The sequence below is a fragment of the Anopheles maculipalpis genome, chromosome 3RL, assembly GCF_943734695.1.
Source record: "Anopheles maculipalpis chromosome 3RL, idAnoMacuDA_375_x, whole genome shotgun sequence".
NCBI classification, from domain to species: Eukaryota; Metazoa; Arthropoda; class Insecta; order Diptera; family Culicidae; genus Anopheles; species Anopheles maculipalpis.
The window spans coordinates 82,713,031-82,736,619 of record NC_064872.1 but is presented as its reverse complement, the minus strand read 5'-3'; the positions used below and the strand labels follow the sequence as shown (position 1 = coordinate 82,736,619).

At 45.1% G+C, this 23,589-nt stretch overlaps 4 protein-coding genes and 1 non-coding gene across 5 annotated transcripts; 4 read left to right on the top strand and 1 right to left on the bottom strand.

The window, feature by feature from the left end:
• The first annotated feature begins 1,274 nt into the window (after nt 1-1,274).
• On the top strand, nt 1,275-9,852 carry LOC126561267 (pre-mRNA-processing-splicing factor 8). The gene is made up of 8 exons (XM_050217236.1): nt 1,275-1,389; nt 1,606-1,895; nt 1,982-2,744; nt 2,819-2,944; nt 3,265-4,126; nt 4,212-5,036; nt 5,114-5,306; nt 5,714-9,852. The coding sequence occupies exons 2-8, from the start codon at nt 1,616-1,618 to the stop codon at nt 9,850-9,852; spliced, it is 7,188 nt and encodes a 2,395-aa protein (XP_050073193.1). The 5' UTR covers nt 1,275-1,389; nt 1,606-1,615.
• A 722-nt stretch (nt 9,853-10,574) lies between these two features.
• Trnae-cuc (transfer RNA glutamic acid (anticodon CUC)) lies at nt 10,575-10,646 on the top strand. The gene has a single exon. It is a non-coding gene; the product is annotated as a tRNA-Glu (tRNA).
• Nucleotides 10,647-11,514: 868 nt separating this feature from the next.
• Nucleotides 11,515-12,207, top strand: LOC126563380 (dynein axonemal light chain 4). The gene is made up of 3 exons (XM_050220019.1): nt 11,515-11,583; nt 11,796-11,879; nt 12,043-12,207. The coding sequence occupies exons 1-3, from the start codon at nt 11,515-11,517 to the stop codon at nt 12,205-12,207; spliced, it is 318 nt and encodes a 105-aa protein (XP_050075976.1).
• Nucleotides 12,208-15,005: 2,798 nt separating this feature from the next.
• LOC126561745 (ARF GTPase-activating protein Git) lies at nt 15,006-19,100 on the bottom strand. The gene is made up of 6 exons (XM_050218054.1): nt 19,022-19,100; nt 18,277-18,953; nt 17,960-18,202; nt 17,447-17,731; nt 15,760-15,938; nt 15,006-15,690 (listed from the first exon to the last, which is right to left on the bottom strand). Exons 1-6 carry the CDS (start codon nt 19,077-19,079, stop codon nt 15,006-15,008), a joined length of 2,127 nt encoding a protein of 708 aa, XP_050074011.1. The 5' UTR covers nt 19,080-19,100.
• Nucleotides 19,101-20,488: 1,388 nt separating this feature from the next.
• On the top strand, nt 20,489-23,099 carry LOC126561895 (elongator complex protein 2). The gene is made up of 4 exons (XM_050218261.1): nt 20,489-20,620; nt 20,697-22,056; nt 22,127-22,916; nt 22,982-23,099. Exons 1-4 carry the CDS (start codon nt 20,498-20,500, stop codon nt 23,097-23,099), a joined length of 2,391 nt encoding a protein of 796 aa, XP_050074218.1. The 5' UTR covers nt 20,489-20,497.
• Nucleotides 23,100-23,589: the final 490 nt, after the last annotated feature.

Below are 23,589 nucleotides of genomic sequence, written 5' to 3'. Positions count from 1 at the left end.
CACTTCGGGAACAGGGAAAATGGTCCGTATTTTGGTTACACTTTTCTTTCGATACAGTGCCCGATCTTGGATGGAAGATTAAAAAAAACTACGTGTAAGAAAAATTTTCACTTTCCTCTTTGCGCACCCTTCTTCTGACGTTTGCTTTTTGACAAACATCTGACTTGACAGTGGCGTACGGGGGTTGTTTTGTTCATTGGGTAAAGTTACGGAATTCTATTATTTTGTTTCCATTTGCACGACAAAGAATACAAACTTTTGTTGGCAGCATTCCATTGCCAGTTTTAAGGCCTCATTGTCAAAGCCAAATGGAAAACTTTTCGACAGAAAGACTCCAACCAAACGGAAAGCCAATTTATAATATGGATAGAGTCGACGAATGTTCCGTCAACTTTTTGAATACAATCATACATGCACAGGTTGCTCAGTTCATACATTCGCAGATGATTTCATTCCAATTAAACTTATCCTTGAAGGGGTTATTACACGCTTGATTTTTTCAACTTTCACCTCTGGCTTTTTTCTGTCAAACTGGGCGTTTGACCGATAAATGCCTGCCACTCGTGTAATAACTCTTGAGTAATTAGTTATCCGGCAAAGATGTTCTAGACTGTTGGCTCCAGTCTCAGCTCTGCCATCATATTAGCATACGATAGGCAGTTGCTTTTCAAATACATGCTTTTTGAGCCCATTTCGATCGCTGCTTTCTTTTTGGTTGAATAGCAAATAAAGCTCCCAGAGTCAAAATAACATCATCTTCGATATTGGAAAATATTTGCATTTTTCTATAGATTTGTGCTTAGCACTTATTTTTATGGTTGCAAACTATAATAACCGTTGCAATTGACTGTCGGAAGACTTTTGGTCTAACGAGCATTTCCGTTTGGTTCAGGCAATGCAAGTTTTTTATTTTCCGTTTGACAAACATCTCTCATCGACTTTTAAATGTCTGATTTAGTCAAACGGAAAGTCATAATACCAAAGTGATAATTATGTGACGTCTAAGGAGACGCTTGAGTATCATAATCAGGGCTTTAATCAATTAAATCAGTTTAAAATAAGGAAAGATTGATTTAATTTGGTTATTTATATATTGCGAAGTGTAGAGGTACCGTAGCATTTCAAACGAAATGACAAACACCCGGCTGGCTTACGTTTATAGCACATAGTTGAGTTCTCACAATGCTTCTCTGCCCCAGTGGTGCAGGGTATGAAGTTTTCAATCCCGCTGCTAAACCGTGGACTCAATATATGGAACTGTCAATTCTGGAATTGAGAAAGCTCGTGAACTGCGTAGTGTGAAAATTTGCAAATAAAATTCTACTACAAATACCTCTCAAAAGTGGCAAAAAGTGACTAAAAACTGTAGCATTAGTGGTAGGGAAGAATGTAAGTATGAATGTTTAACCATTGCACTCCAGGCAGAGGTGTAAAAACGAGGTGAAAAAGTGGCTTGTTTGCACCGGGTGCGTAGCGCTAGTGTGTATCATGGCGGCCAATTTCACAACCTCGCAGAGGGACGGCATCGTTGCCGTCGATTGAAAACAATTGGGATTTGTTGTGAAGACCTATTTATCATAACATTTACCTTCACTTACCGACCAGAATCGTCAAGATGGCGATCCCGCCCTACATGATACCGCCCAATCAATGGGCCCATATGATGGCGGCCCAGCAGCAAGTGTTTGCTGTGCAGCAAGCCCAGGCCCAGGCTCAAGCACAGGCTCAGGCGCAGCAGCAGCAGCAGCAACAACAGCAACATGCACAGGCTCACATGCACGCCGCCGCCCAGCAGATGGCAGTGAACCAGATGCAGATGCCACCGATGGGACACATTCCGCCGGGTCCACCGAAACCGGACATAGTGCTGACGGAGGAAAAGTTGCAGGAAAAAGGTTCTTTGCTAGAAAACAAACACAATTTTAAGGACAGTTTTTCATGTAAATTTTAAATTTTTTTTCTCTTTTCTTTTACAATCCAGCACAAAAATGGCAACAATTGCAGACAAAACGATTCGCCGAAAAACGCAAGTTTGGATTTGTAGATGCCCAAAAGGAAGACATGCCACCGGAGCACATCCGTAAGATTATACGCGACCATGGTGATATGACGAGCCGTAAATACCGACACGACAAGCGCGTCTATCTCGGTGCGCTCAAATACATGCCGCACGCTGTGATGAAGCTGCTGGAAAATATGCCCATGCCGTGGGAACAGATCCGGGACGTACCCGTACTGTACCACATTACCGGTGCAATCACATTCGTGAACGAGATACCATGGGTGATTGAACCGCTGTACATTGCCCAGTGGGGCACGATGTGGATTATGATGCGTCGTGAAAAGCGCGATCGACGACACTTTAAGCGAATGCGATTCCCGCCGTTCGACGATGAAGAACCACCGCTAGATTATGCCGACAACGTGCTGGACGTTGAACCTCTTGAAGCGATCCAGATTGATCTGGACGGGGAGGAAGATGGGAGTGTGTACGATTGGTTTTACGAGCATCGTCCACTGATTGGTACACCGCACGTTAATGGGTCCACTTACAGGAAGTGGAACCTGACGCTGCCACAGATGGCCACACTGTACCGATTGGGAAATCAGTTGCTGACGGATTTGGTGGATGATAACTTCTTCTATCTCTTCGATCCGAAAAGCTTCTTTACGGCCAAGGCGCTTAACATGGCGATTCCTGGTGGACCGAAATTTGAGCCACTCATCAAGGATCATAACGTGGGGTAAGGATTGAATTGGGACGACATTTTATGTCCATCATATGGTGTATTAATTGTCCCGCTAATCTCTTCTGCAGTGATGAGGATTGGAATGAATTTAACGATATTAATAAGATCATCATTCGTCAACCGATTCGTACGGAGTATCGCATCGCATTCCCATATTTGTACAACAACATGCCACATTTTGTGCATCTTTCCTGGTAAGTTGAGATATCCTTCTAATATGTAGCAAAAGCAAATCTTTGTCCATCATTGTACACGATCGTACCGAAGCTTCATACGATCTGCAAATCAACCTTCGATGGTAGAGCAATAAGTCCTATAGAATTTGTCTTACTACTAAAAAAGCGTTTTATTTTTTAAATATTATGGTAGCCCATGTTGATCGTTCAAATGAAACCGTTAAAACGATCGCTAACGTCCATAAACAAATTTCAATTATGATTCCCATTTCGTCTCAAGATCATAATTGCACGTCGTTTAATGCAGCTCTCTCTCTCCTCTTTACTCTCTTGTAAAGGTATCACACACCGAATGTGGTATTCATCAAGACGGAAGATCCCGATCTGCCCGCCTTCTACTTTGATCCGCTGATCAATCCAATCGCTCATCGACATGCGGTAAAAACGATCGAAATCTTGCCCGATGATGATGAGGAATTTATCCTACCGGAAGAGGTGCAACCGTTCCTGCAGGATACACCCCTCTACACTGACAACACGGCCAACGGTATTTCGCTGCTTTGGGCACCACGCCCCTTTAATATGCGCTCCGGTCGATGCAGACGAGCGATCGATATACCGCTGGTAAAAACGTGGTACAAAGAGCATTGCCCACCGGGGCATCCGGTGAAAGTGCGTGTCAGCTACCAGAAGCTGCTGAAGTATTACGTACTGAACGCACTGAAGCACCGTAAGCCGAAACCGCAAAAGAAGCGCTATCTGTTCCGTTCCTTCAAGGCAACAAAGTTCTTCCAGACTACCACACTGGATTGGGTGGAGGCAGGATTGCAAGTGTGCCGCCAGGGTTACAACATGTTGAACTTGTTGATTCATCGTAAAAATCTTAACTATCTGCATTTGGATTACAATTTCAATCTGAAGCCGGTGAAAACGCTTACCACCAAGGAGCGTAAGAAGTCACGTTTCGGAAATGCGTTCCATTTGTGCCGTGAAATTCTGCGCCTCACGAAGTTGATTATTGATTCGCACGTGCAGTACCGGTTGAACAATGTGGACGCGTTCCAGCTGGCCGATGGGTTGCAGTACATTTTCGCTCACGTCGGACAGTTGACCGGCATGTATCGGTACAAGTACAAGCTGATGAGACAGATACGTATGTGCAAGGATCTGAAGCATCTGATTTACTATCGCTTCAACACGGTAAGACGAATGTCTGGGAATGGGATTTCGTTTTGCATTGTTGACTGATTGTTGCTTTTCCATTTTCTCTTTCGTCTCGTTACAGGGTCCAGTCGGTAAGGGTCCCGGGTGTGGCTTTTGGGCACCAGGGTGGCGTGTTTGGTTGTTCTTCATGCGAGGCATCACACCTCTGCTGGAGCGTTGGTTGGGAAATTTGCTGTCCCGTCAGTTCGAAGGTCGCCATTCGAAGGGTGTCGCTAAAACGGTCACAAAGCAGCGCGTCGAATCACACTTCGATCTGGAGCTGCGTGCGTCCGTAATGCATGACATCGTCGATATGATGCCGGAAGGCATAAAGCAAAACAAGGCCCGTACCATCCTGCAACATCTGTCCGAAGCTTGGCGTTGCTGGAAAGCCAACATTCCCTGGAAGGTACCCGGTTTGCCAATTCCGATCGAAAACATGATTCTGCGGTACGTGAAAATGAAGGCCGATTGGTGGACCAACACGGCTCATTACAACCGCGAACGTATTCGACGTGGTGCGACGGTCGATAAGACGGTGTGCAAAAAGAATTTGGGTCGTTTGACGCGGCTGTATCTGAAGGCGGAACAGGAACGGCAGCATAACTACCTCAAGGATGGACCGTACATTTCACCCGAGGAAGCGGTTGCGATCTACACGACTACCGTCCATTGGTTGGAATCGCGTCGCTTTGCACCGATTCCGTTCCCGCCGCTCTCGTACAAGCACGACACGAAGCTGCTCATTTTGGCCCTGGAACGCCTGAAGGAAGCGTACAGTGTGAAATCACGCTTGAATCAAAGCCAGCGCGAGGAGCTCGGTTTGATCGAGCAGGCGTACGATAATCCGCACGAGGCTTTGTCTAGAATTAAGCGTCATCTGTTAACCCAACGTGCATTTAAAGAGGTGGGGTTTTGAGTTATTAGACTAAATTGACCAACATAGCAGCTAATAAGGGATGATTTTGTTTGCCCATTTTTCAGACCGGAATTGAATTTATGGACCTGTACAGTCATCTGATTCCGGTGTACGATGTGGAGCCATTGGAAAAGATTACCGATGCGTATCTGGACCAGTATCTGTGGTACGAGGCGGACAAGCGGCGACTGTTTCCACCGTGGATTAAACCGAGCGATACGGAACCGCCGCCACTGCTTGTGTACAAATGGTGTCAAGGTATGGAAATCGACTTTTGCGATTTGTTTTATTTATTGTAATCTGAAATAATTCACTGTTGGTTCAAACTAGTATAGGGAAAAGCTAATCCCGAATATTCGAATACTACGCTGTATTGGACTCTGCCGGTGTGTGCTTTGTGACAATGAGATTTTACAGTTGAAGTTCATCCCCTTGTTGCAAACCTCACGCTGGCGGTGTTACCGATTGACACCATGAAGGGTCTCGCCTATCTTCTACGTTTAAATAAGAGATTTTAATGTCAGTATAATCAAGTGATTTTGTTTAGGGAGAATATGGTTTTGTCCTCAAAAGCTGTGGTTAAATGTTTTTTAAATTATCTCATTAAAAAATAATTATTTTAACTAACCATTCCTTCATTTTTCTCTTTCAAACTCTCGTTGCAGGCATTAACAACCTGCAGGACGTTTGGGACGTATCTGAGGGCGAATGTAACGTACTGCTCGAATCACGCTTCGAAAAGCTGTACGAAAAGATTGATTTGACGCTCCTGAATCGTCTGCTACGTTTGATCGTAGATCACAACATAGCCGATTACATGACCGCCAAGAATAACGTGGTGATCAACTACAAGGACATGAACCACACAAACAGTTACGGTATCATCCGTGGTCTCCAGTTTGCCTCGTTCGTTGCACAATACTACGGGTTGGTGTTGGATCTGCTTGTGCTCGGGTTGCAGCGTGCAAGCGAAATGGCCGGTCCACCACAGATGCCGAACGATTTCCTCACGTTCCAGGACGTGGCGACGGAAGCGTGCCATCCGATCCGGTTGTACTGCCGGTATGTGGACCGAATTCACATTTTCTTCCGCTTTACCGCCGAGGAAGCACGTGATCTGATCCAACGCTATCTGACCGAACATCCGGATCCGAACAACGAGAACATTGTGGGATACAATAACAAAAAGTGTTGGCCACGTGACGCCCGTATGCGACTGATGAAGCACGACGTTAACTTGGGACGGGCCGTATTTTGGGACATTAAGAACCGTTTGCCGCGCTCGGTAACGACCGTCCAGTGGGACAATACGTTCGTGTCGGTGTACTCGAAGGACAATCCAAACTTGCTGTTCAACATGTCCGGATTTGAGTGTCGAATTTTGCCCAAGTGTCGCACGCAGAATGATGAGTTTACGCACCGTGACGGTGTGTGGAATTTGCAGAATGAAGTCACGAAAGAGCGAACGGCCCAGTGCTTCCTGCGGGTGGATGATGAGTCGCTCAGCCGGTTCCACAATCGCGTACGACAGATTCTGATGGCATCGGGATCGACCACGTTCACGAAGATTGTTAACAAGTGGAACACGGCACTGATCGGTTTGATGACGTACTTCCGTGAGGCGGTCGTTAACACGCAGGAACTGTTGGATTTGCTGGTAAAGTGTGAGAACAAAATACAGACGCGTATCAAGATTGGATTGAACTCGAAAATGCCTTCCCGTTTCCCGCCCGTCGTGTTCTACACACCGAAGGAGCTGGGTGGGTTGGGTATGCTGAGTATGGGTCACGTGCTGATTCCACAGTCGGATTTGCGCTGGTCGAAGCAGACGGATGTGGGCATCACTCACTTCCGTTCCGGTATGTCGCACGACGAGGATCAACTGATTCCCAATCTGTACCGGTACATTCAACCGTGGGAAAGTGAGTTTATTGATTCGCAGCGCGTTTGGGCCGAGTATGCGCTTAAGCGCCAGGAAGCGAATGCTCAGAACCGCCGTTTGACGTTGGAAGATTTGGAAGACAGCTGGGATCGGGGTATTCCCCGCATCAACACCCTGTTCCAGAAGGATCGTCATACGCTCGCGTACGACAAGGGTTGGCGTATCCGGACGGAGTTTAAGCAGTACCAGGTGTTGAAGCAGAATCCGTTCTGGTGGACACATCAGCGGCACGACGGTAAGCTGTGGAATCTGAATAATTATCGTACGGATATGATACAGGCACTCGGCGGTGTGGAGGGCATCCTGGAGCATACGCTTTTCAAGGGTACCTACTTCCCTACCTGGGAAGGTTTGTTCTGGGAAAAGGCGTCCGGGTTCGAGGAGTCGATGAAGTACAAGAAGCTTACGAACGCCCAGCGATCCGGTTTGAACCAGATCCCTAACCGTCGCTTTACGCTCTGGTGGTCACCGACGATTAACCGAGCTAACGTGTACGTCGGTTTCCAGGTGCAGCTTGATTTGACCGGTATCTTCATGCATGGTAAAATCCCGACGCTAAAGATTTCGCTCATCCAAATTTTCCGTGCTCACTTGTGGCAGAAGATTCACGAATCGATCGTGATGGATCTGTGCCAGGTGTTTGATCAGGAGCTGGATGCGCTCGAGATTGAAACGGTCCAGAAGGAAACGATTCATCCGCGTAAGTCGTACAAGATGAACTCGTCCTGTGCGGACATTCTGCTTTTCCCGGCGTACAAATGGAACGTTTCGCGTCCGTCACTGCTGGCGGATACGAAGGACACGATGGATAACACCACGACACAGAAGTTCTGGATTGATGTGCAGTTGCGTTGGGGTGATTATGATTCGCACGATATCGAGCGTTATGCACGTGCCAAGTTCCTGGACTATACGACTGATAACATGTCGATCTATCCTTCTCCAACCGGTGTGCTGATTGCGATCGACCTGGCGTACAATCTGCACAGTGCGTACGGTAACTGGTTCCCGGGCTGTAAGCCACTGATTCAGCAGGCAATGGCGAAAATAATGAAAGCGAATCCGGCACTGTATGTGCTCCGGGAGCGTATCCGCAAGGCGCTGCAGCTGTACAGTTCGGAACCGACGGAACCTTACCTGAGTTCCCAGAACTATGGTGAACTGTTCTCGAACCAGATCATTTGGTTCGTGGACGATACAAACGTGTACCGTGTAACGATTCACAAAACGTTTGAGGGCAATTTGACGACGAAACCAATCAATGGAGCGATTTTCATCTTTAACCCGCGTACCGGACAGCTGTTCCTGAAGATTATCCACACCTCGGTGTGGGCCGGTCAGAAGCGTCTAGGTCAGCTGGCCAAGTGGAAAACGGCTGAAGAAGTGGCAGCTTTGATTCGTTCCCTGCCGGTAGAGGAACAGCCGAAACAGATCATTGTAACGCGCAAGGGTATGTTGGATCCGCTCGAGGTGCATCTGCTCGATTTCCCGAACATCGTCATCAAGGGTTCGGAACTGCAGCTACCGTTCCAGGCTTGTCTGAAGGTGGAAAAGTTTGGTGATTTGATCCTGAAGGCTACCGAGCCGCAGATGGTACTGTTCAATCTGTACGACGATTGGTTGAAGACGATCTCGTCGTACACGGCGTTTTCACGTTTAATCTTAATCTTGCGCGCACTACACGTCAATACGGAGCGTACGAAGGTGATTCTGAAGCCAGACAAAACGACCGTTACGGAGGCACATCACATCTGGCCAACACTGACGGACGAGGAATGGATCAAGGTGGAGGTACAGCTGAAGGATTTGATTCTGGCCGATTATGGCAAGAAAAACAACGTGAACGTCGCTTCCTTGACACAGTCGGAAATCCGTGACATTATTCTCGGTATGGAAATTTCCGCACCATCCGCCCAACGGCAACAGATTGCCGAGATTGAGAAGCAGACAAAGGAACAATCGCAACTGACCGCAACGACCACCCGCACGACAAACAAGCACGGTGATGAGATTATTACCTCAACCACGAGCAACTACGAAACGACCACGTTTAGCTCGAAGACCGAGTGGCGCGTACGTGCCATCTCAGCCACCAATCTGCATCTGCGTACCAACCACATTTACGTCAGCTCGGACGACATCAAGGAAACAGGCTACACGTATATTCTGCCAAAGAATGTGCTGAAGAAGTTTGTCACCATTTCTGATCTGCGGGCCCAAATTGCTGGCTATCTGTACGGTGTAAGCCCACCGGACAATCCACAGGTGAAGGAAATCCGTTGCATTGTGATGCCACCGCAATGGGGCACACATCAGCAGATTAACCTGCCAAGTACGCTCCCTGCCCATCAGTATCTGAAGGACATGGAACCGCTCGGTTGGATACACACGCAGCCGAACGAATTGCCCCAGCTGTCACCGCAGGACATTACGACGCACGCACGCATCATGTCGGAAAATCCCAACTGGGACGGTGAAAAGACGATTATCATCACGTGCTCGTTCACGCCGGGGTCGTGTTCGCTTACCGCGTACAAACTGACCCCGTCCGGGTACGAGTGGGGCCACAAGAACACGGACAAGGGCAACAATCCGAAGGGCTATCTGCCATCGCACTACGAGCGCGTGCAGATGCTGCTGTCGAACAAGTTCCTTGGGTTCTTTATGGTACCGGCGCAGGGTAGCTGGAACTACAACTTTATGGGCGTGCGGCACGATCCGAACATGAAGTACGAGCTGCAGCTCGCCAATCCGAAGGAGTTTTATCACGAAATTCATCGACCATCGCACTTTTTGCTGTTTTCGAGCTTGGAGGAAGGTGGCGATGGAAACGGTGCCGATCGGGAAGACATGTTTGGCTAGGTGGAGACCGCATATTAAGAGTAATAAGGACAAGTGAGGCAGTCATCAGTATGTAGTGGAATGAACTGTAACGGTTCGTTCGTTCGTTTATAATGTGTGACACTGATAATGATATAAGGGTAAATAATATAATACGTACTTCAATAAACGATGTGTTTTCTTTTTCTTACTAAGATAGATAATCTAGGTTCAAAATTAAATGTATCAGCCAATACAAGGGGAGTTTTTCGTAACCATTTATCTTTTTTTTTTTAATTTTCTTAACCTAAGCTTCAGATATTGTTGAAAGAAAAGCAAATGATTCTCTCAAAACTGTACAATATCGGTTTAATATTAGTTTAATAAAAATTTTGGTCAAGACTTACATCAGTGTGTTTTTGAATGGGTCTAGCATGCGAACGTCTTTGGGTATGCTAAATTAGCTTACGACATGCCATATTGTTAGTTTATGATCTCATTTATTTTGATTCATCATTCTTAGAATTTCGTTTTATTCTTGAATATTGTCGCATCAATTGCGATCGGTCACGCACAGGGAGGTACTTCCTGCCATGCAATCGAATATATTAAAATACTAGATTTGCATGTATGTAGTGTCTATTTATGGTTAGAAGCTCCGAAACATGTATAAAATGATATGATGCTCTGGAAATTACTTAGTTTTGCTTTTTCATCTTTGATCATTGCGATCTGGACATCACCCGACGGTGTTCACTCACAAGTCCCATATTGTCAAGTGGTTAGGATATCCGGCTCTCACCCGGAAGGCCCGGGTTCGATTCCCGGTATGGGAAAAAAGTTTTTCACATTGAAACATTGGTGTCTTTTTGTCTAATTTTATGAATAAATTACTAAACGTATATTGGCTGGACACTTGAACAAACCATCCCCAGCTTAACCTCACGATATAGCGATAAAATATCACCGATTGAATCAAATATATTTAGCATCCCACCCTCATCGTTTAGGGACTCACCCCCTGAAGGCACAGCAATCTTCGCCCAGTCTTACACACTCACCCTTTGCGAAGGGATGGTGTTCTAGTCCTTGCACACGTGTCCCGAATAATGAAATCGTTCAAGGCTATTCCGTTCAAAATTGCGAGGACGTCAAGTAAGAAGGATTCTGGATACCGGCATACTGCGCATGTCTGTTGTGTGCTGTTCTGTAAACATTCTTTACCGGCAACCATAACAACGCCAATCCGGTCAGAATGCCGCCATAAGAGAATCCATCCCTCGGCTTGCTAGCACATCCTTCCACCTGCTATGGATGAGTCACCATGGCAACGCACGATAAATAAGTCGATGTTTTTGAAGGGAGATTCCGTGCAGCAGCAGCAGCAGGATCTAGTAGTACAAGTTTTGGTCAAATGGCGTTCGGAGTTGTATAAAGCGACAGAAAGTGCTGAAGTTGAGTTTATTTGATACTTTTTTGGTGCAGAATAGTGCAAATTTTAGGTTAGTTAGACTCATATAATAAAAACTTCTTGAAGTACAAAAGGTGGTGAAGTGAAATTTCTCCAATGCTCTCCAATTCTCATCCTTCAAGGATGCACCAAGGGGTCTGGTTTGTTCTAATGAAAATTTTAGCAATTCCTTCACTCTCCAGATTTTTAGCGTAAAAGTAGAAGCATAAACGTAACCGAAGGACATCTCCAACATGGAGGACCAACCGAAGGCAGAAGGTGAGGCGGACAAAAAGATTGTCCATGTGTATCCGCTGGTAAAGGTACGTGCGTTCATTTGATTCCGTATTTCCTTCGGTTTGAAAGTAGAGTTGCAAGGCTTAAGACGAGTTCCGTTTTACTTCATGTGAAAATGTGAACTAATAACGTCCATTCCCTTCGATGAAATTCAAACCCTGCACCCAATGCACTAATTCTATCACAATCTCACTACTACTACACCATACCACCCACCACCCAACGTTGCCGGGGCCAGTTTTCCGATATGAATGACGATGTCCGAGCCGAGGCGATAGAATTGAGCATTACAGCGTGTGAGAAATACGCACAAAACTACGAGGTAATGAACACCAACAATTTGTTGCTCAGCACGATTAAATCCGATTCCCATATCCCGAAACATCATACAAACCGATCAATCGAAAGCAAAATCGCTACAATAATCCATTTTCTTTAAATGTTCCATTTCCACCAACCCCCTATCGCAACGTTTGTCTGTATAGGTGGCGGCTAAAACGATTAAAGAGCTCATGGACAAAAAGTTTGGCACCTTCTGGCATGTGGTCGTCGGCGAAGGGTTCGGCTACGAGGTGTCGTACGAAACGAAGAACATACTGTATCTGTTTTTCGGTGGCAATTTGGCGATCGTTCTTTGGAAATGTTCCTAGAAAGAAGCGAGGCGTCCTCTTGGTGTTGTTAGCTTAAAAGTAGTATATCAGAAATTTTTTAACCGGAAGAAACCTGATTGAAAATTGAGCCCGATAAATACATACACCAGCTGTTGATAGCGATTTGTTAATTTGATTGTGATTCCACGTGTAGAGATCCCCAACAAACACGTATCCTTGATCCTTGTTCCTTCCAATTCCTTCATGCGAATCATGTAAAAATGTCTAAATTGAAAGCAAAAAACTCAACTGCTGCACACACGTGTGTTTGTAAAAAGTGTCCTACCTTGTAAAAACAAAACGATCCTTCTTATTTGCACTTCGGGAACGGCAAAACCAATCTGTACATACTCCCTCTCACTCTCAGGATCCGGTGTATATAAAAATGTACAGATGTACCATAATTCGGCAACGAAATCACACACACACACATTCCCTTGATCGGGTTAAATACCCCCAAAAATCAAATCTCTTGTAAAATAATGTCTACATAACCCTGTCCCGATCCCGAACACAAGAAAAGCAATGTATGTACAGCAATAAGCAGGAAAAGGCGCGTCACGTTTGTAAATGAAACAATGTCCAGGGAACATGGTGCATCCCGGTGCGCGAGAACTCGATGAAGAACACTACTGCTGATGGTGACAGAAGACATTTTTCCCGACCGTGGATGCACCACTCCCGACGGCATTAAACCCACCCGTTTCTCACGTTCTGCAATGCTATTCTACTCTAATCTGCGCCTTACAGCGTCATTGTTGTTTGCTGATCAATGAATGATGAAAGATCACACCGAAACTGGACGTGTGCGTGTGACCTGCTCTAAGTCTATCTGAACACTGTCTTCAGGCCGTTCTGTGCTTTAGTATATAGCAGTAGTGGTTCTTGTTATTCTTTTGATCATGCACAAGTAATTGAAGAGCACATTTTAAGTTAGAATTAGGATGTAAGGACACGGTGTACATTTGCACGTTATGCTCATTTGCTGCCAATACGATTAGGGATTATAATTGGAATAGATTTCCACAAAGAGACGACACTGGAAATTAAGTCCGATTTTTACACATACGAAAGGAATTATCTGGAGATTTAAGGTTGGGTTCGATCTAGTCGGGATTTTAGTCAAAGAAAGTATCTCAAGGACTGAGTTATCCGGTGCCATTCTTATACAAGATCTCGCCAATAAATGTCTCTTCACTCAGTCTATTTCACCGCTCATACCTTCTTCAGCTCTGAACAGAGGCTTCATGATAAATGTTCTGCCCAGTCCAAACTTCGTCCTATCGCCATAGGTCTGTTGATTGGAATAGGTCACTGAGCTACCGTGTGACCGGTTAGCTACGAATACGCTCAACTATCTCCACTCCAATTCTCTAGTCTGTAATTCTGTGTCTGAGATGAGTGTAACCAAATATAGTTGAAGGGCGGCTTCAAAAAATTAATAACTAAGTTTTACGATATCCATGCTTAGATCAGTATTTGTGAGCAGGGTCATTGATTGTTCTGACTTGTGGCTCTAGGTTTTATGTCGTCCGTTTTAAAAATCAAGACTCAATTCTCGTTATATTAAGTCCCATAAGTCGGATGATATCTCCATCTGTGTCTGGGTGATGCCAAAATCTGGATTCATTAGTGAGAAAATGTTCATCGAGCTTTTGCATCTCCTAACTTATATCCGTCCAAAAAGGCCAAAGGATTGTTCTGTTAAAATAACACTAAACACCAGCAATTGAACTTACAGACTTGTGACTAATATAGCGCTCCAAATAAACAGAGTAATTTTATAGTACAATAAAGAACCTTAAACACTCATTTAGAAATCAATGCGGTGCAGGTACAACCCTGTTTTAATCGTTCATTTTTATTATTATTAACATCATTACTGATTAGCGGGTAATATATGTATATCTCGTATATGAATTGCAATAGCTGATAAATACTTCTAATGCGTTAATGCTACTGTTCCCAATTGCAGGAGCTTTCGAGCCGTAAGAAAACATTCAATACACTTGTATATAATAATTGCGTTTCTATAAAATTTGTAAACCTTTGAGCGTGTTGTTCCGTTCAGTTTAGTTATTTTTTGTGTAAATACAACTGGTAAATGAAACTCTCCCAATGGTCAATGCACCATCTTATTGTCATACTAAGGTGGTAGTAGAAAGTACAATATTATCATAATAAAATCTCATTCAATAACTTAACCGAAGCTCAAACAACGATCGCGTTTCTTAGTGTACGTTGTTCGTTGTTTAAAGTATTTTTTTAATTGAGGTCTTTAAATACGGGCGTTTAGTTGGTCAGGTTTTTTTGTTTGTTTAAAATATATTAAAAAGTGTTTTACTATGATTGTATTGTACGCTTGTACAAATATTGCAAATGGCATCCTGTAAACACACCTCAATAACGATCGATAAGAGTTCTTTTGCTATTTTGCTTTTTGGCACTTTTGAGTATAGAAACACACTGCAAGCAATATTTGTTTAGCAATCGCTAGCTCTACTATATAAAACACTTAATATTGCAAAACGGAAAAGCATTCAAAGCAAGGGGATAAACATTTGATTGGCTACTGAATACTGTTCGGGTTGACTCTGTCCCCACAAGAAACGGATTTGTGCGTTCTGGGCAAGGTTAGTTTCTTCACTGGGTCAAACACGGTGTTAGCTGCCGTACGAAAAGGAGGGTATTTGTTTAGATGCCCTTTTATAAGAAAAGAATCTTCATTTTGTTCGTATTTTTTTGTTATGAAAATAGTTTGAAAAATGTTTCAACAGTTTTCGCGTACCTGCCTTCTACTAAGACTGTTGCAGGTGAGTGATGAGAATTTTTGTCGACATTGCCAAATCGTACGCACAGCCCCGTACCTGCTCCATGCATTGCTGAATACTTTCCGCCAACGGTTTACCACCCGGTCCGCCACCATTCGGTACCGCGCCCGGAGTCACACTTTCGGCCGCCAAACATTGCTGCAGCCGGGCACATTCCGCCTGGATAAGGTTACCGTGAAAGTTGAGCTGCTGTAGGGCACCGCGTAGCGATTCGCTTGCACAGAGAGATGCTGGAAACAGGGCCATTAGATCGATCACCGCTAGCCTGATACGTTCCGCGCTCGGCACGAACGCTTCACGCTGCGATAGATCCTTCATGGCGGCAAACAGATCCTTTATGCGACGGGCCACTAGATCCGTACGGCGTTTCACTTCCTCAAAGGAGGGCAGTTGGCTTGCACTACCGTTGCTGGTGGCAGATGGGTCCATGTTCCCGCTTGCGGCAGGTGCCATTGAGTAGAGACTTTGTGTAATCGGTGGCCGTCCTTCGTCGCGTGGTGTTTGGCGCGTTTCGTACATACTGACGGGTCGTTTTGCATATGCAGCAGCAGCAGCAGCCGCGGCAGCTGCCTGTCTTGCTTCCTGAGTGTTGGGGTCTCGTTCGGGGGAACCCTCGCTCGCACCGGACCCATTCAGATGGGAATCAATTCGACTAAAATTGTTTAAATTTTGTTAAATTTAACAAAATTACGCCCAATAAAATCACTTTCATTCTACTTACAGCTGCACCTCATGCTCCTTCGTGTCGATGGTCGATTTTAGCTGATTGTTTTCCGAGGCCAATTTTTGTATCATGCTGCGCAGCTCGTGTATGGTCAGCTCTTGATCCTGTACTCGCTGGCGTAACGTTTCCACCTCCACGTTGGAAACGGCCGCCGGTGATGATTTGTTCACTAGTGCCTGGTACCAGAACGGGGGAAACGGAACAGGTCGGGGATTTGCAATGATGGTGATGAAATATTTATACTTTCTTTGCAAGTACACAATTACTGGTGGGAACTCCGGAGTAGATGAATGAAGCTCCGAAGCAATCCGGAGTTTGTTTCGGAATTAAATCCGGAAAAGTCCGGAATACACTCCTCTATTAACTCCGGATTCAACTCGGGAGTGCACTGTGGAATCCTTTATTTATTCAAAACTTTATTACCAACAAATAAACAAATTTATGTTACAGAACAAATACTTTTTTCTGTTTGGGAGAATGCGGAATTACTCCGGTATCAACAGTGATCTCGGTTTTGAATCTGAAGAAAAATCAGCAGTTGACTCCAGAGTAACCTGCAATTGATTTCCCAGTGCACTCCGTAGTTGACCACAGAGTTAATATCGAAGATTATTCCAGACTACTCCGGAGTAATTGCTCAGAATTACTGCGGAGTAAACTCCGGAGTAATTAATCTGGATTGCTCCGGAGCAAACTCTGCATTTATTCGGAGTAATTGTTCCAGAGTAAACTCCGGAATGTCTCGGAGTCGTATTCCGGGAAAATGAAGATTTACTCATCGTGTGAGCTACACAATGAGATGGTATTCAATAGCGGTTAAATTGAAGTTAGTATAGTTAAGAACTTACGGATAGTACACACAATAGACAATGACGAACAGTATGTGAAGAAACATCACAAACATGCAAATAACGATGACCGGGAAGAAGGTTAGGTTAGTGATAGGCGCAGGAAAAAACCGACAAAACGTTTATTGATTCTGTTAGTTTTTCGCCCTCTTTTGTCAGTAGTAAACACTCCACATTATCGAAACTACCGTACGGACGGATGACGGTGTGTGTTTTGGTTAAAAATATCCGGAAACCATTGTACTTTTGAAACACAGCGATTGTTTTTTTTGTTACATTTTTTACAATATATCATAGCACTAGATGAGCAATGGCACAATGAGAATGTTGTTTATAACGCTTTTGTGTGTTTAAACATGAAATGAGCATTAGTAATAGTAGTAGTACATGTATATAAGGATGAAACAATCATGTCCTAATATGATAGATGATGGTATTAGTAGTATGGAGCACGTGTAACATCTAAGCACCACTCGAAGCGAATTTACTTGCTACAGTTATTTCAACTATCTTGCATTTTCCTCCCCAAAAAAACCCACCCCCCACCCCATTTCCTATCCTTTTCCTCCACCTGTGTTACCTTTAATTACGATTAAGTTAATATCACATGTTAGTAATGCTGTGTTAGCGTGATGTTCGATGCAAACATTTTGGCTAGAGATCTAGAACTACGTGTGTTTGTAATGCATATTCTCCCCTTTCCTCCACGCGGCGAGCATTTACGATTAGCAAGAATGGAGATGGTTCCTTCAAAAAAAGCACGACCACCACACCATTCATCCGAAGCTGTTGTTATGATTGAGTACGGATTTTTTCTGGCGCATAAGAAGCTTTACCTGTTGCGCTACCGGCGCCAACGCAGCATAATCATCGTCCGATGCGACCGCATCGTACAGTGGCTCATCGTCCGAGAGATTGGAATCACGGATACCACCACCACCACCACCGGCAAGGGTACCGGGAGCGTGTACGGCCGCTTTTAGCTGTGCTAAACCAACCGGCAGCGGACCATCGATTGGACGCAGATTGGCCATATTTTGGCGGCGGTGTGCATCGAGCAGCACGTCCATTAGCAACCCGGCAAACTCCTGCTGACTGAACCGGGCCAACTTTTGACGTCCCTGAGGGAGAGAGGGTTGGATGGAATGAAATACAACGCTTAACCATCATTTCAATGACCTAAAATACACCCTTACTTCTACAACCACCTTCCTCGGATAGGTCATACATATTGTATGAGAGTTTGCATTTTATATTACATGTTTTATGAGAGATTGAAGAAAATACCCGGATAGGTGGTCATTGAAATAAAGGATTAAATTCTCCACGGCATTGCACAAATCTGTTACCTGATTTCTTGTGGCACTAAGATGTGGATTGGTGGGAAGAAACGGCACTGCACCGGAGTCTGGATTCAGTGCGCTCGTGACCCATATGGCTTCCGTTTCGCGACGATCTACCTCATCGTACAGATCCATTACCAGCTCCTCAAACATCCGGTTCGGGACGAGTTGCAGCTTTCCGCGCGCAATCTTAAGCTGTTCGCTCATTTCTTTCTTCGACTGGCCAGGGATTAGAAGATGCTGTCCGGACTGTGGGAAATGGGAACAAAATTTAAAAAATAATTATAATGTAATAAATAATCGCTCCGGTCAGGAAAACTTACCGCATGGTTTGGTTTTTTGCCAATCAGAAAGAATGTAAGCCGATCGGTCACCTCGTACATTACCTCAAGCAAACGTTCCGCAATCAAGCTGTGCTTTGCTTGTTTGGCCAGCTCTAGCGGCGTTTGGCCTTGCGCATCCAGTGCGTTTACATCCGCGCCATATACGAGCAGCAGCTCGATCTGGGACAGTTGACCCGATTTTACTGCCACGTGCAGCGGTGTCGAGCCTTTATCTTCGTGGTAGAAATTTGGATCAGCTCCTTGTACGAGCAATCGTAAGGAAGTTTCCAAATTTCCGGCACGCACACTCGCGTGCAACTGTTTGCTTAGCTCCAGCTCCAAACTGCTTCCCTCTTCGACCTGAAACGTAGGCTTCAGGACGTACGCAAGCTGCACGTGCTTGGCGCGGATAAAGTCCGCCTTGGTCGGATGTACCGCATCCTTGGGCGTTGGTTTACGTTTCAAGCTTTTAGGTGCGGCCGAATCAAGCAGCAGATGCTCCCACACACTGTTCGCACCGTGCGCGTTCAGCTGATTGACAAAGTTCAGTACGGACGGTTGCCAACTGCCCTGGCGCAGGGATTTCACCTGCGAGATGTGACGCCCGAGGCTGCGATGGATCGAACAGCAGTCGGCACAGAGCAGTATGCCACGGTTGATCGATGCCCAGGAAGGATCTGAAAGGGCGTAACATTATAATGAATGCAAAGACGAGGGCACAAACACACATGAGACACAAACTTACCCGCACTCCCACAGTCTCCGCAAACATCCGTTTGTATGCGCGATTTAGCACGTGACATTGTGCTTTAATATTAGCGACTTTTCTTAGCAAAGCTAGTCAAATGGCTGTTTGCTTATCAAATTGTCGTGTTGATGAAATGCAGCACTGGGACGATTGGAAGAAACCGTTACAGAGCTGTTGGATGGTAATAGAGGTACACTAGATCATCGCGGAGAGATCTGGGAATAGCGTCAACAACGGACAAACCCGTTTTGTTTCACTTAGGCAAGAGCGCACAACGGTCAAGGAGAAGAAAAACTGCAACCTAGCAGCTAAAACAGGTTGCAGGTAGCCAGGCCAATTCACAGCAACCACGGGCATCAATGAATATCAGATGCTGCAGGCAAACAGGCAAACACAGACACACAAACGATATGGCCGATGCCGACGGTTCCCGATGATTCAGATCACAGTATTGCACACGCCTATGCACCCACGCCCGAGGGTTTGGTGATTCTATAAGGCCAGCAAGGTTCTCTTCACCACTACGTAGGTCGCCATTTTTCCGAGCGATGTTGCTGCTTTGCGTTGCTTCCTTTTTCATACGCTGTTCTATGTTTAGAAGCAACGACAGGGGAAGGTAGCAAAAAAAAACATCAACCTACGCACCTACTGAATGTTTTGACACAATTGTCGGCCGTGCCTAGCACGTCCTCCTGCCTTTGATGTCATGTTTCGTAGACAGGGTTGGATTGGGTGATGTGACCGGGGTGAATGATGTTGGAAGAATGTGTTTTCTGAACGAGTTGGAAGTATTTTTATATCGCATCAACTCACTCATCCGGCCAACGGCAATACAGCCAGTCACAACTTCACGGAATCAAAGAACGATTCCGAACTCTTTGGCGAAGTCGAACAGAATCCACGTGTATTCCTCGTAGTCCTTCAGTCCCAGGATATCGCAGCCGGGGATTTCTTGATGCCCGAAAGACTACTAATAGCCCGGGTAAACTCAGCTAACTCTGTTAAAATGGCGCGTTTTAGTGTGTGTGGTACTGTGGTTCTAGGGTTTGCCTGTAGAGATTCAAAATCACAGCATAAATTCTAGATTTTGCACTTGAACTGCACTTGATTTGATGTGTTCAATCACTAGTGGGTTGGATACTACGGATCTCAGTAGAAAGTGAAGTGATGGCTGTACATAAACTTATTTCTAGCGAAGCGGGACATCCCATCCATAGGAACATTATGTTCACGGCTTTTTAACATTTGTTTCTGTACATTGAAGTCTATTTTAATTGTCCAATTCTTCATTTAATTTTTTGTTATTTTAAAATGATCGCTACTTCTGCTGCAGCCCTTGCACGCTTCGCTCATGGCTGTCAAACTGACAGTCGATCCAAAACATTCCACTGCATTGTAAACATTGCCCGGGTTTTTGGTGGCGCACATGCTGCTCGCTAGTTTACAGTTTTTTCGTACAGCAAAAGTGCCAAAATGTCCGTAGAAACGATCTATACATCGGCCGCCTGTAATCGTACGCCGGATTCGTTGGATTGGGGTTCGGATGGTTTGATTTACTTCGCCGCTAACAACGCAATTGCCGTGTTTGATCCGAAGGTAAGGCTAACAACTAAGAAGGAAGAACTCAATTATAGAGATTAATTGTGATGAATACTTTTACCCCATTTTCTAGTATCACGGTTCGGTAAAAATCATTCGTACACTTGTCGGGCACAAAGCAAGGGTAAACACGGTCCGAGTAGTACGGGATGCCGACGAATGTCACGGTGGTATTCATCTCGTTTCCGGATCGGATGATGGAACATGCATACTGTGGAACACCAAGAAGGACTGTGCCGAAGCAGATCCGGTTCGATTCGTTCTGAAAGGACATTCGAAGGGTGTGACGGTGGTTGATGCTTTCGTTGAAGCAACGAAAAACCTGATCGTAGCAACCGGATCAGTTGATAGTTCCATCAAGTTGTGGCATTTGGCGAATGCAACCTCCTTCGAATGCTTTCAAACGATCGACTTACGATCGGGACTTACGTTTTCCATGAAGTTACTCAACTTGGCACGATCTAACGCTACCATGCTTGCGTACGCGACTGATACGGATGTTGTTAATTTGTGTGTCCGTCAGGGAGGGAACGATTGCCAAACGAACTTTGTTCAAGTTGAACAACTGAAAGGACACTTTGACTGGGTACGCGGGTTGGATTGCGTTCAGCTGCCGGATAGTGAGGACCATCTGTTGGCCACTTCATCTCAGGATACATTCATTCGTTTGTGGCGCATCTCACCCAGAGGGTCGCTACAGAAACAAAAAGATTTCGAAGAAATCCGTCACGATGAGGATATAACGATCGAGGAACGTACGTTTACTATTCGTACGGTGGATGGTGTTGAATATCATTATGCATTGTCGCTGGAATCCGTACTGCAGGGTCATGAAGGATGGGTGTATGGAGTGCACTTTTCATTTCACGACAGCAAACTTCACCTACTGTCGAGCTCAATCGACAAAAGCCTTATCGCTTGGACACCGTCGGAGAGCGGAATTTGGGTGGAAAGTGTACGGGTGGGTGAGGTGGGTGGTTCTTCGCTTGGATTTTATGGAGGGAAATTTTCACCCAACGGAAGGTCCATCATCGGACACGGGTTTCAGGGTAGCTTTCATCTGTGGCACGAAGATGACGATCAACGCGGACTGTGGAATCCGGGAACCATTTTGGGTGGTCACTTTGGCGGCGTGAGAGATCTTGTCTGGGATCCTGCCGGTGGAAGGTACGTGATGACTCTGTCCGCCGATCAAACTACCCGCATTCATGCACCGTGGATCAGAAAGGGTGAGGTAACGTGGCACGAGATTGGCCGGCCTCAGGTGCATGGGTACGACATGCAATGCTTGACGCTGCTTTCGCGCTATCGTTTGGCCAGTGCGGCAGAGGAGAAGATCGTACGAATCTTTCAAGCTCCGTCGAACTTTGTGCAAAACTTTAGAGCACTTTGTGGTGTTGCGAACGATCCGGAAGGTGATGCAGTTCTCAAAAGTAGGTGGAAAGTTGGTGGAAATTATGATTAAAAGGAGTTTTAAAATATGTTTCGTTAATATCTTTTAAGGTAACCCTATGGGAGCTTCAGTCCCCTCCTTGGGACTGTCCAACAAGGCGGTATTTGAAGTTGAACAAGCCGAAGCCGATACGCGACACATCAAGGACATGTACCCGGAACATTACTTCACCCCAATCGCACTAGAATCCCCACCGGCAGAAGAAACGCTGATGCAAAACACACTATGGCCCGAAATTCAAAAACTTTACGGACACGGTAATGAACTGTACGCGATCGCATCCTCACCCGACGGAAGTCTCATTGCATCCGGATGCCGTGCAACGTCGACCGAGCAGGCACAAATTCTACTCTGGGACACAACAACGTGGCGCGTACTGCAATATCTTACCGCACATCAGCTAACAGTAACACAGCTCGCTTTCTCACCAAACGGTCTATACCTGCTGGCAGTGTCACGCGATCGGACGTTTTCCGTCTTTCACCGCAAAGAACCGAACGGTTCGTTCGAGCTGATTATGCGTTCGGACAAAACGAAAGGTGTGCATACGCGTATTATCTGGTGCTGTGACTGGTCGCATGATTCGGAACTTTTTGCAACGGGATCACGAGATGGGAAGGTGGTTGCATGGGTTGCAGCAGAAAATGGGGAACTTGATTCAGCGGTACCATTTGTACAACGGTCAGTTTTGGAGCTCAAAAATGAATCAATCACAGCGGTAGCGTTCGGCAGAAAGAAGCTTCCGGATGATCGGTACCTGGTAGCGGTTGGTTTGGAGAGTGGTGTGATTAAATTGTACGGTTTGGGCCAGTGGGATCTGCTGTTCACCATTACGGAAGCGTAAGTATTAACGCTTTGTTTTATGTTAAAAGTAATCATTTAAGTGATAAACTTTCTTGTTCTAGCAATGCCCATCACATGACGGTTAAACGCTTATCATTCCGACCACACGAAGAGAGCTACCAGCTGGCAAGCTGCGGTGAGGATGGATTCGTTCGGGTGTATAAGTTAAAGTTGTACTAGAAATTAAGGTTTATTGAAAATAAAACAGATTTTTTGTGAACAAAATGAAACAGTGACTAAACAGAGTGTAGAAGCTTTCTTTGTAGTTGGGCCAAAGGTAAATAATTCAGTTAATATACATCATCAGAATAATATCACTTTTTTACGGATAAAACAAGGTAACTGTTATTTATGGTCAGTAAAATTGTAGATTATATAGTGTCGGATGAATATTCAAACAGTTTTCTGGTTCGAAATAATTCAAAAGAAAGCCTTATTATACAGTTGTAAATAATTCAACCAATTATGTGGTTAGTGATCAATTGGTTAACGAATATGTATGGAGTTTTTAGCTTTGAAAACGAAAAATAGAAATGAAGAATTTTGAAAATTATCAACCAAGCTTAATTCATTAGACAACAAACGCCTCACCTTTGGTGAAAATTTCAAACAAATACGACAAGTAGATAAAAAGATACAAGCTGCACAATCCGAAAACTCTTAGAGCCGA

Coding starts and splice junctions, on each gene's coding strand:
- LOC126561267 (XM_050217236.1), top strand. CDS start 1,616: ATGGCGATCCCGCCCTACATGATACCGCCCAATCAATGGGCCCATATG. Junction 5,037..5,113: donor CCCAACGTGCATTTAAAGAG/GTGGGGTTTTGA, acceptor CCCATTTTTCAG/ACCGGAATTGAATTTATGGA. Junction 5,307..5,713: donor TGTGTACAAATGGTGTCAAG/GTATGGAAATCG, acceptor CTCTCGTTGCAG/GCATTAACAACCTGCAGGAC.
- LOC126563380 (XM_050220019.1), top strand. CDS start 11,515: ATGGAGGACCAACCGAAGGCAGAAGGTGAGGCGGACAAAAAGATTGTC. Junction 11,584..11,795: donor ATGTGTATCCGCTGGTAAAG/GTACGTGCGTTC, acceptor TGCCGGGGCCAG/TTTTCCGATATGAATGACGA. Junction 11,880..12,042: donor AATACGCACAAAACTACGAG/GTAATGAACACC, acceptor TTGTCTGTATAG/GTGGCGGCTAAAACGATTAA.
- LOC126561745 (XM_050218054.1), bottom strand. CDS start 19,079: ATGTCACGTGCTAAATCGCGCATACAAACGGATGTTTGCGGAGACTGT. Junction 18,954..19,021: donor CGGAGACTGTGGGAGTGCGG/GTAAGTTTGTGT, acceptor ACGCCCTTTCAG/ATCCTTCCTGGGCATCGATC. Junction 15,939..17,446: donor TGGCGCCGGTAGCGCAACAG/GTAAAGCTTCTT, acceptor TTCTGGTACCAG/GCACTAGTGAACAAATCATC.
- LOC126561895 (XM_050218261.1), top strand. CDS start 20,498: ATGTCCGTAGAAACGATCTATACATCGGCCGCCTGTAATCGTACGCCG. Junction 20,621..20,696: donor TTGCCGTGTTTGATCCGAAG/GTAAGGCTAACA, acceptor CCCATTTTCTAG/TATCACGGTTCGGTAAAAAT. Junction 22,917..22,981: donor CTGTTCACCATTACGGAAGC/GTAAGTATTAAC, acceptor TTCTTGTTCTAG/CAATGCCCATCACATGACGG.